General features: G+C 40.3%; 2 protein-coding genes and 1 long non-coding RNA gene across 19 annotated transcripts in view; 1 reads left to right on the top strand and 2 right to left on the bottom strand.

The window, feature by feature from the left end:
* Positions 1-1,574: 1,574 nt before the first annotated feature.
* Positions 1,575-10,765, bottom strand: LOC116045147 (stomatin-like protein 2, mitochondrial). 2 transcript variants are annotated; one of them, XR_004894975.1, is made up of 11 exons: positions 9,165-9,391; positions 7,276-7,428; positions 7,100-7,199; positions 6,952-7,010; positions 6,731-6,832; positions 6,485-6,619; positions 4,881-5,025; positions 3,910-3,989; positions 3,684-3,812; positions 2,712-2,960; positions 1,575-2,667 (listed from the first exon to the last, which is right to left on the bottom strand). XR_004894975.1 is itself a non-coding variant. In XM_031292670.2 (11 exons), the coding sequence occupies exons 2-11, from the start codon at positions 9,207-9,209 to the stop codon at positions 2,862-2,864; spliced, it is 1,047 nt and encodes a 348-aa protein (XP_031148530.1). In that variant the 5' UTR covers positions 9,210-9,275; positions 10,755-10,765; the 3' UTR covers positions 1,575-2,861. The 2 variants fall into 2 exon arrangements, 1 of the variants encoding a protein (XP_031148530.1); XM_031292670.2 differs by adding an exon at positions 10,755-10,765 and having other exon boundaries at positions 1,575-2,960; positions 9,165-9,275.
* Positions 10,766-10,974: 209 nt separating this feature from the next.
* The window catches only part of LOC116045139 (protein unc-13 homolog B), an 85,552-nt gene continuing 77,882 nt past the window's right edge, over positions 10,975-18,644 (top strand). For 9 of the 16 annotated variants that reach the window (XM_035991237.1, XM_035991225.1, XM_035991224.1 and 6 more), the window contains exon 1: positions 10,977-11,254. In XM_035991237.1, coding sequence (XP_035847130.1) covers positions 11,233-11,254 — 22 coding nt within the window. In that variant the 5' untranslated portion in view covers positions 10,977-11,232. Of the gene's footprint in view, positions 11,255-18,644 lie in introns of all 16 variants that reach the window. The other 7 variants (XM_035991238.1, XM_031292660.2, XM_035991233.1 and 4 more) reach the window with 3 other exon arrangements.
* Positions 15,774-18,644, bottom strand: part of LOC116045153 — an 810,130-nt gene continuing 807,259 nt past the window's right edge. The window contains exon 2 of the long non-coding RNA XR_004103862.1: positions 15,774-15,812. This is a non-coding gene — a long non-coding RNA (uncharacterized LOC116045153). The remainder of the gene's footprint in view (positions 15,813-18,644) is intronic.

Raw genomic sequence — 18,644 nt, 5'->3', positions numbered from 1 at the left:
TAGTTAAATGAATGAAGGACGGAAATGTACCAAGGATACTGGATTACTTTTTTTTTTATTTGTTGGCAAAATGATTGAATTGGTTTAAAATGTAATAAGATACATTGCAAACAAAACTACATTCATGTTATAGGAGCCATGCCGTCTGTGTGGCAAAGTAAAGGGCTAACAATCTCTATCCAACATAGAGGAGGAAGGAAGCAACGATGTGTCACTCTGTCAGTATGTCACGGAACCAACAATTCATTCACTATTCTGTAGATTGTAATCTTGTAAAAGAATAAATAATCTAATGCAGGTATATTTTGGTAAATAAATACATGCGATGTAAAGTGTATATGCTCCCAAACATTTCTGAGCAGTTTCTTTAAATCCTTGTTAGTACATGTGGCATACTTTGGAACTCAAATGTCAAATAATGGTATGAAATCTAAAGCTGCTGAATTCTAGCACTTTGTTTCTCCCGCCATGCCCCATGGAATGAACCCTGGCACATTTGTACCATACCTCCGCTCATTTAAAGTCATAGTGGCACATTTTAAAGGTGCACTATGAGTTCCTGCATGGTTTCAGCGCGATTTCATTTATGTCTCAAATCGTAGGCATCTGTCCTTGATCCGCTAGCTGGCTGCCCCCTGAATACACTGTGAAAAAGCCCGGTCTCGGGAGACAACACAGGGGTCGTAAACGTCAAACAAACACTAGAGGCACCATAGACAGTATATAATGGTCCAACAGATCCCGTTGCTCTGGACAGAGACCAGTGAAGGATATTAGAAGCACTTTTCCGGTGAGCGCTGAGCTGAGTTACTGAGAGAGACGACGTAAATGTGACGTGAGCAACCTGTCTGAAAGTTGGAAGTCTTCTGGTAGCTGTGCCAAGAGAAATCTCAATCATTCCCAATCTTGCAGAGACGGAGAGCTTAGGTATATGTAAGGAGATAACATGGACACAGGCTAATTATTGCTAACTAAAATGCTAGTTAACATTAGTAATTAAACTTAAACAGCTAATGTAAGTCGAAACTGCCTGCGAGCTTCTCCTGTACTGTACGGTTATTTGTCTACTATGCGACAGAAAGTCGTGTGGTTATGACACAATCATTAGCCTATTTTTATAAAAACGTCTGCTACGGGGCCATAACGTGAGATACAAGGTAATGGAGCCTTTTATAGCTACATTGTCGTGTTTCTTTAGAAATAAACAATGGACAAATAGAGTCTTTAAACGCCTCAGATGTAAAGTTATTCACTGTCAAAGTGGCGTCAAAATGAATGGCAGTCAATGTTATGCTAACGTCGGGTGAGTGCTACGCTTTGTGGACGCTCGCTTACCCCCTTGAGAGGCAAAGGCTGTGCACCAAAATACAACAAACCACTCCAGCCAATCACCGACAAGATGGTTGGGGGAGGGGGTGGGTACAGTTAGTCATGACAGTTACGGAAACATGGGGGGGGGGGGGGGGCGAGCTTGCTATGTTTTTTTTGGGAATTTACTTGGAACGTCAACAGAAGTGACCATGCAGGAACTCATAGTGCACCTTTAATGTCTATTTATTGACACCCAGACCAAGTGAACCCATGTATTTATTTTTTTTATTTGATGGCAAACAGTGACCCAAAACATGGAGTTCAACTTTAACATCCTTTTTCAAATCCTACTGGGAGTTTTTTTTCATCAACAGTCAAGGTTTTCCAAAACATTACATTGAGTTGCAGTTGTTCCACATTCATTTTTTTTTTACACATATCCAACATAATTGTATATTTCCAAACAAGTGCTTTACAACTTCTCATTTCACCAAGTCATAAACTTACTGCAGTCTCTTTACTTCCAGTCTCAAATGACACAAATGTAATTTTTGCATTATTTATTATAAACCTGTAAACACCAGTGAAGCCTATGACATGACAAACTTGCCGTCTTTGCAGAGAACCATGAAATTGAATAAGACATACGAGGTGAATACTAATATGAAGATGGCAGGGACATTTGTTCTGAGGGACGTCTTTGTATACTAACTAGTTATCGAGAAGGAATAGTTTATAATGAATAATATCAGAAAATATTCCTAAATAAATACTGGATTAGCTTTTCAGGGAGATGTTTCAATCAAACAAGTTGTGAATTAACTACACTTTGGGGAATCTTTCACCATTTTGTGGCGTCACATGTAGCAACAAAGTTGCTGGTCCCAATGAAGCTGAGGACAGTTGAAGAATTGTCGCTGATGTCTGTAAACAAGCCGTAACAAAGCAGATGTTGGCCAGCCCTGAAAAACAGGCTGCAAAAGGAGAAAACATTCAAAAATAATTGTGTGTTTCACTTACATTTTGAAGTAGAGCGGTAAAATTAAAAACCGTTACATCCAATTCTAATAAGGTTTATGCAAAAATACAAACCACACGCAACAGATCTGATGCACAACAGAAATTGCCCACAAATGACTTATAAATCATATCCTGCACAACACTCAGGGCTTACTTCTGCATCCACTGTCCACAGTAGCTGATAAATCCCAAAACCTCATCCAATTTCTCCATTTTGTCAGCCTGCCAAAGTCACTGGTGTGAGTATATTTGGCCGAAGGCTGGTGTTAACTTTCCAATCGGACAATATCTGAACATAAATATACAGCGAAGATTAAAAATCCTACAGAAAAATGTGTTTTTTTTCCCCCCAAGACTCCGAGGAAAAACATCCCAGGAGTTTGTAAAGGTGATAGTTTTCCTGTCCGGTCAGTAGAGGGGTATGTGATCATCACACAGCGATGCCTTGGAGTCCCCCCGTAACTGAAACATAAACTGTTTTCTGCTTCTGTGACGTTTTACTGCTTTGAGTTCATTCGCCGAGTCCTCTGCTATTGAGATGATTGGTTCGCATGGTCTTCACTCTTCAGCTGCGCCGCTTCTGGTACTTTTGGACCCTTCTTTGCCATCGTGCTGTAAATGGTCATGGCCTGAGTGCAGAGAGACAGGAAGAGAACCATTAATGTCGTGTTTGAAGACGGCTATAACGGAGTTTCACCACGTCAAATTTTAGGGCTCCTATACACTGGCTGCGTGGCGTGAGCGTGTCAGCTGCGTGGCGTGTCCGTTTTTATTTCGGCTCCCATGTTAACAGGTTAGAGCTTGTACACTGCCTGCGTGACACGCACGTCTCAGGTTCGGCTCGAGCCGCGCCGAAAACGCGTTTCCATTCAAAATAGAATACGAAAATATGACATTTTGACACAAATACATTTTATAAATGACATTTTCATGTTTGATAAGATATAAATGTAATTTAAAAATATTAATATTAATAATCGATTTTCAAATATTGCACCTGTCAATACAGAACAAAATATTCTGTAGCCTATTTTGCCGTCAATACTGCCAATGTTGTCTTTGCTGTAATCAAATCAGTATATAGTTATGTGTTACATGAAGTATAAGAGCATTGGAGGTAGCGTTGGACGTAGGAAAATTGAGATCTGTTTAACATTATTTAACAACTAGAACACAATACTTGAGCAAATTTCCATCTTTTTATGCCTAAAAGTTTAATTTTGAAATTTTAGAGACTATTTAAGACCCCCCCGGAAACCCTGTGCAACTTTAAAAAATTCAAGAACAATTTTATAAACGGTCACCCTGCTCTGAACAGGAATACAAATAATGATGCGTACACGTGTACATACCTGGGTGATCATTCCGCTAATGTCCCCAGTATTAGAGGGCAGGAGGATGGTGTTGGACTCTTTGGCGAGTTTGGAGAAAGCAGACACATACTGCTCGGCTACACTCAGCGAGGCTGCCGCATCTCCGTTCTGTACGATGCGTGATTAAAAAAAAGAATCAAAATGAACTTCCATGAATAAGACTGCGATCGTGGGAATCTCTATAAAAAAAAAAACATCTCTTCACCTGCTGGGTCAGAGCATCTGACAGCATACAGATAGCCTTAGCTTTTGCCTCTGCTCTGGCCAGAACTGCTTGGGCCTCACCTGGAGGGAACACAGTAATCGATCAGTGACGTAAAACTTGTCCTCATCTGTGATTTCAGTTTATTTAGCCCTACAACCTCAACTTAAAACATAACAAGGAGCAGCAGATAAACAGGAGAAAACAAGCTGCCTCCCTTTAAGCAATGAGGCAGCGTTCAAAACGGCAGGGATAAAACAATTAAACTGGGACTCTAAGGCCACGTCCACACGCACCAAAACGATCTCTTTTTTACCCGTCTTCCCTGGATTCGTTTCAAGAATAGTTACGTCCAAACGGATCCACTTGTAAATGACTCAACAGGCTACTTCATATTCCGGGCCTATAGGCGGCGCTGTTTCTGCTACAGAAATTCACCAAAAAACGGAGAAGAAGAGCATCTTCACTTCCCATCATAACATGACTAGCTAGACTAACGTTCTCTTAATACATCCATGGACTATAATAACTTTCACCACTGCTCATTTTATAAAGGCCTCCGCAAGAAAACGTGTCTTTGTTTACATTGTATAATGTGCTGTTGGATTGCTTTTTATTTTGCAATTCTGTCTGCCATCGGACATGATTGCAGCGCGCTAGCTGGCAGAGCTAAAATTAGCTCTGCTAACTAGCTAACATCGACAGTCAAACAAACATCAATGATCCAATGTCTTTTTGATAATCTACACGTTTTTCTTGCAGTAGCCTTTCTACAATAAGCCGTGCTAAAAGTTACTATAATCCGTTCAAGGAGTTGATAAGCAGACAGATTAGCTAGCTAGTTGATAAATTGTCGAATTTTTTCACCCTGGGACCAGGTTACTGGATTCGTGTGGACGACGGGCCCAAACGATGCTAAACGTGAGTTTGCACCAAAAAGCGTCTCCGTGTGGATGGCCCCTAAGTGCACCCACCAGCCGCTTTATTGATCTGCTCTGCTTTTTCACCCTCCGAGGCCAGAATCTGAGCTCGTTTCTGACCCTCGGCGACATTAATGGCTGCTTCCCTCATCCCTTCGGAGTCCAATACCGTGGCTCTCTTCTTACGCTCCGCCTCCACCTACAGAGTGGAATAAATTTTTTTTTTTAAAAAGTCTGTTAAAACATTTTCTGCCATTAATACAAGCTCTCTAGCTTGGCCAGAATCTCACCAGTAAAATCCTGAATTTTATTCTCTGCTTACTACAGTCAAAACAAGACCTCCTGGAAGCTCCGTACAAAAAACTAAATGTTTCTGACAGACTTAGAAGATTTAAAAAAAAAATTGCATTTGCTGCTGAAGGTATTTGAGTTTAAAACCCCTTGATTACACACATGCGTTGACATGAGAGAAAACTCAGTTAGCAGGAATAAAAACGGATGAGAGGTGAGGTTCTTGGATGTCTACAGTGATCTAAATCAGACTAAAGGCCTTTTTACAGTCGCCGTTCCCGATCTGTCGCGCAACAATGTGACGTCAAAATTACGTCAATCTCGCTGGCGCGCCGGGATATACTCCATTTTTTTTCAGCGGCGCACGACAAAGCGGAAACAGGAAGCATGGACGAGTTTGAGGGCAAGCTTTCAGAAGCGTTTCAAAGGACGAACATCCCACCTTCCTTTTCTTCGCTTCTTTGCAAGCAGGCTCAAAAAGCAGCTGCTCTTCCTCATCCATTGACTCCAATATCATCTTAGCCACTGTTGACGTTGACGTCAATGCTGCTGCCAGTTCTGCCATTGTTTACCTTTTTCTTCTAGTCCGTAGAAATAGCAAAGTCGGTAGCCTTACCTCTGTTCAGGAGAAGACTGCAACTTGTGTCGCGACACAGTTACGGCGTGCCCATGACGTCACGCGACAGGTCGGGAATGGCGAGTATAATGAACGCTTAAAGGCAGCTACACACCGGGCTGACAATCGTCCGTTGGACAGTCTGGCGAGGTCAGTGACCCGAGTCTGTTCGGTGTGTTCCGTGCCGTCGTCCGTTGGAGGAGCTGTCGGCCTTCATTTTGGCCGACCTTACATGCTCAGGTGGAGACAGGGCAGTCGGGAATCACCCGGAAATGGCGAGCAGGATGACCGTGACTAAGCCTCTCAAAATCTGATGAAAATCTTTTACTGACCTTTGTCGATCTGAAATGAAGACAGATTCAGCAACTGCATGGCCTATTTCTCACTTAAAATGTTTTCAGAAACACGTATCGGTGAACTATTTTAGTACAATACAAGATCGTATTCTGAATCAGTCGCCATTAATGGCCCGTTGAAAAATCCAAACTCCGGAAGCAGCAGCCAGACCCACGTGACGCGTTCGTCCAATCAGCTGCCGGTTTTCATTTTTTTGGGCGACAATACAGATTAGCGCCGCCTGCTGTTATGGAGACGTATTACGTCTCGTCGCTTTGGTGTGTTCCGAGGCACTTTTTTGACCAACTCGGGGAGACTGATCAGTCCAACTGCCTTTTCTGCCAACGGTCGGCCGTCGGCCCGGTGCGTAGCTGCCTTAAGGCTGTCAACGATATATTGGTTCTATTTGCCCCACCTGCATCTGCATGGACTCTTTGACACGAGGTGGAACGTGTATATCTTTGATTTCATAACGGAGGCAACGGATCCCCCACTCATCCGAAGCTTGGTTGATGGAGTGGACGATGTTGGAATTGAGGGACTCCCTTTCCTTGGAAAAAATAAAATAAAAAATGTAAACAAAAAAAAAAAAAAATGCATCAACATCAGATGTGCTTGTGACACCTTTCATTACAAGGCTACAGCAGTAGTTTGTCATTACCCTGAACACTTTGTCCAGTGTGAGTTTGCCTAATTCTGAACGCATGGTGGTCTGCGCCAACTGTGTCACGGCATATTCTGGCTCCTCGACACCGTAACTGGCCTGGGAACAGACAGAACGGGTCAAAAAGATAAACAAATGATATTACTTTTGATCAAAGTATAACAACACAAGTGAGAAGACCAATCATTCCAGCGTGAAGCAGTTTCTTAACAGCATACCTTAAAAGGGTCTAGGATCCTTAAGTAAAGCACTCCATCAATCTGTAGTGTTACATTATCTGTAAAAGCAATCATGTCATTTTAAATATACCGTCTGTCTAAGGAACTTATGTCACACTTAGAATTGAACACGTTATTGATCCCGTACCTAGAGATACTGCAGACTGCTCCGGCACATCAATGACTATCTCTTTGAGACTCTGCACGTAGCGCACTCTGTCAAGTATGGGTATGAGGAAGTTTAGACCCTAAAAGAGAAAAGTGGGATGTTGAGCTTTTGGTTTTTATCACACATATCATGACATTAGTGATTAGGGTTAATACCGGCTCTAGGATCCGGTGGAAGCGACCCATTCTCTCCACCACCCAGGCTTCCTGCTGGGGCACAAACAGGACCACGGTGTTCATGGGCAGGCTGGACGCCCATCGCTGCTGGGCGGGTGTAACCCACAACCTGGGCGCGGCCCGCTGGGTTTGCTACAGAGACACACGGTCAAGAAAAAGAAAACAAATGCCATCAGATTGTAGAACTTTAGCTTGGTGAATGAATTTCCAATTTGAAAAAGTATCCTCAAAAGATGCTTTTCAAACCCAAATCCTTGCTGCAACGGTCACTTGTCCATAACGAAAATGGACAGGGCTGCGACTGATCATCATTCTATTTTGATGAATCAATTTTAGTCTATAGAAAGTCAGAAAACTGTGCAAAATGCCCCTAACAATTTCCAAGAGCCATAGCTGACATCTGTATATGGTATGTGCAGCCCATTTAACAGTCAGAAACCCCAAACTTCGATTAAAACATTATTTAAAAACCAATTAACATCCTGCTTTTTTAACTATTATTTCTTTTATTTTTTGGTTTTTCAACATGCTGCAGAACAGGTGTGTGTGCGTGTGTGTGTGTGTGTGTGCGTGCGTGTGTCACAATGTGCATTATATTGATGTAGGATTTGTGATCTGTTTTGTTGTTTTGTTATGTGTTGTCATGTTTTTACTGTTGGATTTAAATTGTGCCCTGCCTAGGGACTGCCGATGTAAATTAGCCTGTGACTAACTCTAGTACAATGCATCAAATGGCAACATTTATGTGAAAAATTGTACATGGTCCCTAACAAATAAAATGAATAAATAAATAAATAAAATAAGATATTGATTTTACAACAACATGCAGTTTATTTTGTATTTAAACAACAACTTCTACTAGAATTTATTTTGGTCTGAAAGGGTTTTCTGTTGACATGTTAACTTTATGTTAGTACCCTACCTGTATTTACTCTTCATGTATCTGTTTGTTTTGTTTATGTATATAATTTGTTAGTGTCAGCACTAGAACAGTGTTTATTTAAAATGTGTCTGAATAATCCTATAATAAGGGACGGGCTGTGTAAGCGGCCAGACACAAAAATAAACAATTCATTCATTCATGCAGCAAATAAAGATGTGTGCGAAGCATCCACGTTACGCCAAAACATACACATATCTTTTATTACATGGTAATTGTAGTTGCTTTATAAATGATACTTGGGCAATCATTCCACCTCTAATATAATAATAATAATAATAATAATAATAATAATAAAAAATAGTAATTGAGAAGTGAACCACTTTCAAGTTTGTTGACTTGTGTAAAATATGTTTGCTTCTGCTCACTTTTAGTATTGTAAAGTTACTGTTTTTGATTTTTTATTTTGCTCTTTTTTTTTTAATTATTATTATTACTTTAAAGATGCAGTATGTATTTATGTATCCTTGCATGTTTGTCGTCATATATTATGTATAAAGTTAGGTTAACAGTGTAAAGGTTTTACATGTCATAATGGATTTTGCTCTATGTATAATGTATATATATATTTTATTACTTTAAAGATGCAGTATGTATGTATGTATCCTTGCATGTTTGTCGTCATATATATTATGTATAAAGTTAGGTTAACAGTGTGAGGTTTTACATGTCATATTGGTACATGTTCTACTATCTCTCTACTTTCTATTGAATAGTTAGCATGTCAGTCGGTGGTCAACTCTTGTTAAATTGGCACTATCTATTATCACTATTATCACTATTGGCACTATTATCAGGATGAAGAGTGACATTTCGTGGATTATTAACACTCTGATGCACGCTGAATGACACCCACGTCACCGACGGCTGGGAGAGAACTCTCAGAATGTTGGCACAGACATGCTAACAAACCGGATATGCTATTTACCTGAAGGAGGGCCCCGCCGGTCCGACACAGCGTTCGTAACATCATCTCATTAGTTTCAGTGATTGTGAAAAGACGGTTCAGCTCCGTAGACTGGACTCTACACAAACTGTTCTGATAATGACCCCTTACCAATCAGGAAATGAAAGTTACATCAGTGGTGCAGCGGTGAAAAACTCGGGCTGCAATAACCGAACGGCTATGGTTCCGCTAGCACGACAATGTTATCTGCAACGGTTAATACTAACTTACTACTACTACTACTACTACTAGGCCTAATAATAATAATAATAATAATAATAATAATACAAACATTTTCTTAATTATTTATTTGTTTGGTACTTTTTTGCCCAGTATAGGTCTGTATTCAAGATATTCTGAAGCCAAAACATGAAAACCTTCCCCTAATATGTTGGCCTATAAGTGATATAAGGATAAGGATTTGTTACCTAGTACTGTACCCTAAAGTTACCCAGCATTTACAAAGACAGACAGGTCCTAACCAAGTACAGGCTCAGTGATGATAAAACTAGCTATCAAAATAAGAAGACACAAAAGAATCCTGGCAAACGGAATAAAACAGAATAGGCCTACATGGTCACTGGTCGACAGGTGAGGGAGATGCACCTTCGCCTACAATGTAACACGTTCAATGAAACAACAAGCATTTACTTTAAGTGATTAAATAAATGTTTCAGGACCCAATGCAATGACTCACTAAAACACATGGTGGTGCTGTTGGTTTTGTCTTAGCTCTGCCACGGTCGTATGGTGAAGACCATATTCAGATTTATCAAATTGAATTTAATATGTTTGGTATCCCTAATGGCACGGCTGTTCAAAAGACACTGCTTTATTGTAAAGCTCTTTGTGATAAAAGGGTTTATAAACCTCACCTGACCTGACACTTCAGCAAATTATGCTAAATCATTTTTAATAGTAGGCTATGCAGCAACTATATAGCCAAATAAAATGGAATTAAAAAAAAATAAAAATAAATAAAATATATAAAATACTGTAATGCATTAAAACAACCATACATGAGAAATAAAAGAGAATTAAGAAACTAAGAAATCAGTAATGTTGTATGTTGCAAATACAAAAGGAGAAGTCCAAGACATAACAATTGTAATTGTCCATTCACATCACATTCAATTAAGAATACATGTTGTCTAACATTACATTGTAAATGAATGGAGACAACTATAATTACATTTTTTAAGTAAAGTAACAATTAAACATATTATTTATTCATTTATTTTTTGTATTTATTTTTTGTTAAAGGTCACTGTTTAAACACTTGTGTTTTACTATTTAAATAATATATATATATATATATATATATATATATATATATATATATATATATATATATATTACTTTTTAAGATAAGTTGTATATTTTGCTTGTATTCATATTTTTACTGGTTGCCTTTGTTTGTGTTCTGTTTACTTAACTTTGTTCTATTTATTCAATTATTTATGCACACTACTGAAAGAGCTGCTGAACAAATTGTCATTGTACTCTGAGCACAATGACAATACAATATCTATCTATCTATCTACCTAAACATATGACTTACAGCTATGAAACGGCTCAAAATGGCACTCTTATAAATAGTTACAGGTGTGTGGTCTGCTCAGGATGTGTGCGTCACCTGTTTCTTCTTCTAACCTGTCCCTCACAGTGATTGGTCGGATTTATTTTAAGCGGCTCTGCCCTCCAGTGCGGTACTGTGTTTTGATTGGACACCTCAGACGCCAGTAACAGGTGCCTCGACCCCGCCTTTCCCCTGTCTCTCTCTTTCTCTCTCTCTCTCCGTGCCCTCAGGTTGTTTGTCAGTCTGAAAACCTGTGATGAGAGTTTTAACAATGGCGTGGTCGTGGCGGGGGGCTGCTGCTCTTGCCCCGAGTCCAGAATCAGAAAACCACCTGTAAACATCGAGTTGGAGCTTATCGGCGATTTGAAAAGTAATTTGACGGTTACAATGATACAGGAGAGAGTAAATCTCCGCTGACAGCCTGCTCTACAAACTGTGAAACTACTGGAGTGTCGCTGGAACCGCTTTGCCATGTCGTTACTGTGTGTCAGAGGTAAGTTTTACGTTTATTTTTTTTTATTTCTTTAGCGTTACATGGTTAGAAACGACATTAACTCTAAGTTGTACACGTAAAACCTGGAGTTTGTTTGAATTCAATCTGATAATCTCATAATCTTACAGAACAGGTTTTCTGGCAGGAGGCATCTTCCCTCAGGGAGCAAAAAAGTGGCTAGTAGCCTACATTTGTCCCGTCGTGATTTAACGTTTTTTTTTTATTTAATTTCTTTTTTTTTTTTTAAACACAGACTCTTAATGAAAAACAAGAATCATATTTGAGATTGTTTTCCTAACTAGCCTTCCGTGCCAGCTGTTGTAGCCTAACAGAACCACCACTGACACTTTGAAATAGCACAACAACAACAAAAAAAATAGTAGCCGTGATAGGCTACTGTAATTTATGGTAGGGCTGGGCGATATGGAGAAAATCAAATATCACGATATTTTTGACCAAATACCTCGATATCAATACCGCAATGATGTTGTGGTGCTTTCACAAAATATTTAGTGTTAGGGGTGGTACGGTTCACAAAATCCACGGTTCGGTTCGTATCACGGTTTTAGGGTCACGGTTTTCGGTTCTGTACGGTTCTTGTTATTTTTTCTTTTAATCTTTAACACTCCAGAAATATACTTCAGCATATGCTATATAGCTAAAATTAGCATATTGAATGCATGTTGCACAATACACGCACACAGTGGCAGTTCTATCTGTTGTTTTATTTCCGCTGTCATCATAGGTAACATGAAATCCAAAATGTTCCCACACACCAGACTATATATGACGCTAGCACATCCTCCAACTCCGGGCAGCCTTCCTCATCTCTCCCACTTACCATTTCTGCATGTGACGTGACCTGCAGCACTCCACACTCCACCTGAGGAGCGGTCGGCTCGGCGCCTCTCAAAATCGGACGAAAATCTTTTAAACTGACCTTTGTCGATCAAAAAAAACAGACAGATTCAGCAACTGTATGGCCTATTTCTCGCTTAAAATGTTTTCAGAAACACTTTTCGGTGAACTGTTTTCGTAAAATACGAGATCGTATTCAGAACGAGACGGCATTAGAGTCCGTTTTGAAATTCGGGAGCAGCAAGAACCACGTGACGCGTTCGGCCAATCAGCTGCCATGTGTTGCGTTCGTCACGCTCATCCCCCTCGTCGTTTATATACTGTCTATGGTCGTTTCCAGTAAGTGTTTTAACAAAGGTGTCGAAAGTGGGCACTACGGCAGTAAGTGGTTAGTGCACATTAACAGTGTACTGACGAACCGTGCGACGCACACACGCTTCGAACCGAGACATGCGAACCGAGCGGTTCGGATGTTTTTTCATGAACCGTACCACCCCTACTAAGTGTGTAAAGGCAAATGATAGAACAGTTACAGCAGTCTGGTAAGTTCAGAAAATGACATCACTTTACTGTAATGCAGCCTTTAAAACCAGGAAAAGACAACACTTATGCCATATTACGATATCCAAAATCTAAGACGATATCTAGTCTCATATCACGGTATTGATATAATATCGATATATTGCCCAGCTCTAATTTATGGTCAGTTTAGGATGATCCCAGTTCGGAATAAGAGTTATAGCCTATAGATCAGAATGTGAAAATTAAGATTAGGGGTTACTTCATTTTAATGACTTAATATATACAGCAATTACATTTTTATTTAGGGGTCCAAATAATAAAAAAAATATAATAATTGATTTATTCATATTTTTTGTGTATAGCACCTTTCAACTTTACATGGACATGCTTCTATGCGTTAACACCATAAAGAAGTTGGACAATCCTCGCCTGCCCCAGCATCCTTTACAGCAACAAAGCACATTATGTAATAACCTTTTTCTTTTTTTTTTTTATGTCAACAAGACCAATGCCCAGCAATGTGGTCCAGTGCTGCCAGGATGAGGTGTGTGTGTGTGTGTGTGTGTGTGTGTGTGTGTGTGTGTGTGTGTGTGTGTGTGTGTGTGTGTGTGTGTGTGTGTGTGTGTGTGTGTGTGTGTGGGGTGGGGAGAATCATGCAACAAGCGTAAACAGAGCTGCAGGCTTCTTTTCCTTTTAACCACACATGTACTGTATGCACCTCTGTAATGATGACAGAGCCACCCTGCCAAACTACACATATCATTTTTTTTTTAAACAGTTAAGTTGGCCATTAAAATGTTATTTTTTTTTTTTGTCATTTAAAAAGAGGGCTTTAAACATAGGGGAAAAAAATGTCTTTGTCTTTTCCCCTATCTTTTGAATTTTAAATTTGGATTGAAAAATACAGGTCAGGCGGAGTCAGGCGGACTTCTGTTCAAATATCCTTAAGAAAACTAGACTCACGCGTGTTTACACAATCAAGCAAACACCTTCTTTTATGATCTTAAGTTTCTGTGCAAATGTTATCCGTGTCAATGCTAAGTAATCATTGTCACAACGCTCATCTCAAGATATAGGAGCAGGAATCCTCCCTGTTGAAGCAGAATACCTATCGACCAGTTTTCTTTCTCTCACACCAGAAGCTGATTGTGCCCCAACACTGCTGCAACATGCTGCTCTGATTACTTGCTGCGAATCAAACGTACAATGTGAACTATCAACCGATTTATCTGCTGAGCTAAATCAGACACATTGTGACGTTAGGTACTAGATGACTAAACATTAGGAAGCCTTTTTATTACATTTTTTATTTCAGGCTAGGTGTGATGCCTGCACTATAAAATGCTGGCGAAACCACCAGTATTTATATTAAGTAATTGAAAGACTGACCTCGCGTCGGCCTCTTCATATGTGGCACAAAGATCGCTGCTACTCCGTTAAGGACGGGCAATCTCAGATCATCCTGTCATCACTATCTTATCACAAAAAGAAACGTTGGTGATCAGTGTCGTCTTGCAGCGGGAAGCGCAACAACATTTGGATGTGTGCAGTGGTGTAGTCTAATGTATTGTAGTGGGTAAACTGTACTGTATATGTTTATGTTTGGGGTGAGGGGGGGGGTTCTGGGTGTCCTTCCCCAGGGAAATTTTCAGCGTCAAAGACTTCATTTCCTGAATTTTGATACACTTTTATGCAGCAATTCACGGCTAAAATACCTTTTTATTTAGCCTATGCAAAGAAAAAACCCCCCACAGATGACAATTTAAAATATGTCAAAAATATAATGGAAAGTATGTCATTGCGCATTTTTAAGTGGGTATATGGAACTCCTGGTGCTTTCTTAGTGAGTATACTGCATATACATGCGTATCACGTAGACTACACCACTGGATGTGTGGGGAATGTAAAATTGGAAAGGGAATGCGTTTGAACTACTTCTCTTCTTAAAAAAAAAAAAAAAAAAAAAACCTGAAAACAATGGGGATTCAAGCATCAATACACCAAGCTGGGAAAGAGAGAGGCTCCTCGCAGGGGAAAGGTCACAAAGAGGCATGTCAGCTTGGTCCCACTTGCTTCAGAAAGTTCAGCCCAATGGCTCGGGCAATCAAGAGTTATTGTACTTAATGTGGGCCGTTCACGATAGAGCTGTCCATTTATCGATCGCTGTTACGGCAAACGGGAGCTGGTAGGAGTTATCCAGACCATAGATAACAGAGAAGGGGGTGCTCGGGCAGTGGGGTTGTGTGACTAGCTGATGTTGTGACTCATCCCCTCGATAGCACAGCTTGACAATGTTGCTTATTTATTGGGAGTCGAGAGATGCTTCATCTCCATGGCGATGTCTTTACACAACAGATAAGTGGTGGCCCTTACAAGTGGACATGTAGGGAGAGGCTCCTGCTGTGGATCAGGGCAGGGATGGCTGAACGCATGGCTCACATGGACCCCATCATGCTGCACGATTGGACTTGTACTAGGGCTGCCGGATACATGGACGAAAAAATCATAATCACGATTATTTTGGTCAATGTTGAAATCCTGATTATTTAACACGATTACTCATTGACTTATGGAAAGATGTTGTAATTATCGAATTTAAAAAACAAACAGAAAAAACACCTTGAACTGTGAAATCTACCTTAATACTTTTCCCTTAAAAAAAAAAAAAAAATAAAAATAAAAAATCATTCAGAATACAAGACAAAATAAGAATTGACTTGCAAAGCGTAATGTGCAAAATAATAGCCGGGAAAAAAAAGAAGTGATTAATTGCTCAGCCCTTAGTTGTACAGATTCAGACACGTCACTAAAAAGTGACAGCAGAATTGTAATGAAGTTGCTTGATATTGATATTGTAGTTTGTGCACTTGCTGTATATAATGTGCGATTTGACAATGGATGAGTCCTCAATTTAGGTCATCCTGTACGTCTCGTGGGAGTGGTAGTTACAAACCGAGGAGGAGTTGGAAGGCAAAGAGCTCACACACAGCTATGGGACGGCAGCTTTTGTGGTAACGGGTCTTGGTGTCAGGCTGCGTTCAGGCTGCCTGCAGGTCTTTCCATTTATTTAGAACGGGGGTAGTGCGTTTAGGCTGCGGCGGTTTGCGGTGACCCGGAGGACAACACAAGGGTTATGTACTTCCGTTTACTTTGTTGAGAATTGCTCTCTAAACCCTGTCTCTTGTAAAGCAAATTTCACATTTAAACACAGTTTAAGCTGATCAAAATGCTGTACAAAAAAGCACTAAGGTGCTGCATTAACCCTTGTTTTGTCCTCCGGGTCTAGGACAACACAAGGGTTAAGAACGCAACAGGACATCACACAAATGGGCCGTTTCATTGACACTTCCCCTAGCCGCACCGCCCTTTGGAAAATTGCCGGATTGCTTTGTGTGAATGCCCACTTAAGGACTCGTATGGTCTCCTGCAAGCTTTTGAGGGAAGTGGTTGTGGATAGAGATGTCCGATACTGCCTAAAACGTTGGTATCGGGAAGTCCTGGAGTTTATGCACCGATCCGATACCACGTAATAAAGAATAAAAAGAATAAAAGAAGAATGAAAATCTACGTTAAAGTAGTTTATTTATGTTCTTTTTCCATTACAACTGACTGTCAAACTGGATAATAAAAGAAAGTTCTGTGGCGTTCATGTTTCACAAAGAGTTTAACCTGAGCCAGACCGACAACAAAGATAGAAATCATATCACATCCATACAGGGATAGTAGTATACAGATGTTAAAACATAATAAAATATATGACACACTGGTATCGGATCGGTACTCGGTATCGGCCGATACGCAAGTTCAGGTACCGGAATCGGTATCGGGAAGCAAAAAATGGTATCGGACCATCTCTAGTTGTGGATGGCAATATTTCCTGTGTTGTCCATCACCCAGTGCTCAGTAGGGAGCCCTGCACGATATATCATTTTGTTATCGTTTTCGAGATACCCACTGGTGCAATAAACGCATCGCGAAAGGCTGCGACGTATCGCGAAAGACACTCAGATTGTCGAGTGAGTTGAAAGAAAATATCAGTAGCAAACTGCCCTTTAAAGTGTAAAGGTCTTTGTTTTTTATGTTCAATTCAATGTTCAATTTCTTCAACAAACGGATGTTGGAAATGATGTCCTTTCATTTGTTTCAAATTCAACAAGCAGTTCGTAGTATTTATTAGCAGAATCCTGAAAGCAGCAGAGCTGAGTACACTTTTAATATCTGTTTGTTTATCGCAAGTAATATCGTTTATCGCAACATTCAACGTTCAATCGCATATTTTCCCTCATATGGTGCAGCCCCAGTGCTCAGACTGGACAACGTCCTGAAGGTTGTTATTGGAAGATGAGGAAGTAGCACTTGACCAAACTGTGCTGGAAGGTGTTAGGATGTGGTGACGTTTAAGCAGTAAAGCAATTAGGCTACATTACTGTACATACATGTTTGCCGAGCATAGTCTTTAGTCTGCTCAGTTTAGTCCTGTTTAGTGAGGGTAATCTGGCTCCATGCTCCCTACGTTGGTCGTGGGGTTTTATTGCTGGCTGATCAGTGTCCACGCCGGCTGTTGAGCTTGTTTCATGCATCGTCATCTTTTGTTTGCCGATTCTTCTGTTGACAATACAGTACAAATGAGTTTTCCTCCTTTAAATGATAACAGTGATGTAGCACTTCTTTGTCATGGCACACACACTCCAGTCTTTCAAGTGTTCAGGCCTCAGATGCATCCGCTGCGTCAACACGGTTTGCTCCGAGCCTGCTTATTTGACTAAGTAGGTGAGGAGAGATATTACAAGTACATAACTTGATGAAGGATGAGAAACAGAGGCTAAAAACAACTGAACTGCAGCAGAGGGTAGTGCCTGCACGATTAATAGTTATAAAATTGCGATCTCGATTCACCCTGTTCACGATTTTAATTTTTGAATAACTTTTTTAAAAAGAAATTTTCTTTAATGACTTCGATTGTCATTTCATTTTACGAGCCGACTGCATCACAAACGCTACTACTTTCTTCTGTGAGTTTTAAACATAGACTGTATAAAATAGGTTTTAAAGTGCTCCCAAGCGCTGCAATGCTCTCCCTTCTCCTTACTGTAGCCTCTATGTTTACAGGCTTGTGGTGATGCGCAATGTGCAAAAAAGAAAATCTATGTTTAGTACTGCCAATTTGTTTTGTTTTGTCATGGTTCATGTGTGCAATAAATATTACACTTAGTGAGAAAAAAATCGTGGCAGAGAATCGTGATATCAATTCTAAGCTAAAAAAATCGTGATTCATATCTTTCCCCGAATCGTGCAGGCCTAGTAGAGGGGTTGAGTGTAGCGTGCAGCAGAGTAGTGGAATTAGAGAGAAAGAGGCAGAAAGTGCGCTTAGAGATTGTGGGAGTAATCCCCTGGCCATCTGTTGCTCTCTCTCTCTCTCTCTCTCTCTCTCTCTCTCTCTCTCTCTCTCTCTCTCTCTCTCTCTCTCTCTCTCTCTCTCTCTCTCTCTCTCTCTCTCTCTCTCTCTCCCTCCCCTTTACGCACCTGATCAGATCCAACAGCCAGCACAAAGTGGAAGCACACCACTGTCTGCAACAGTGCAGCAGTAGATCCTGGCGTCCCTTCCTGCTCCTACTTCCCTGCTTCCTGCCTGACCTTCCACCGATGCTGTCCTTTTTATTTTTCTTAAAATAAATCATTGGAGTCTTACATGGACGCGTGATTTCAGAATGTCAAGAACAGTTTTGGAAATTCACACAACTAGAGCTGCAACGATCAATCGTTGAATCGATTAGTTGTCACTCTTAAATTAATCGGCAACCATTTTGATAATCGATTAGTCGGTTTGAGTAATTTTTTTAAGACAAAAGTCAAAACTCGCTGATCCCAGCCTCTTAAAATGTGAATATGTTCTAGTTTCTTCTCTCCTCTGTGACAGTAAACGGAATATCTTTGAGTTGTGGACGAGACAAGACATTTGAGGACGTCATCTTGGGAGTTTGGGCAACTTTGATCCACATTAGTCACCATT

This window comes from Sander lucioperca, chromosome 14 (genome assembly GCF_008315115.2).
Source record: "Sander lucioperca isolate FBNREF2018 chromosome 14, SLUC_FBN_1.2, whole genome shotgun sequence".
Taxonomy (NCBI): domain Eukaryota; kingdom Metazoa; phylum Chordata; class Actinopteri; order Perciformes; family Percidae; genus Sander; species Sander lucioperca.
Note: the sequence above shows the minus strand (reverse complement) of the source record. Positions and strands in the feature narration are given on the sequence as shown.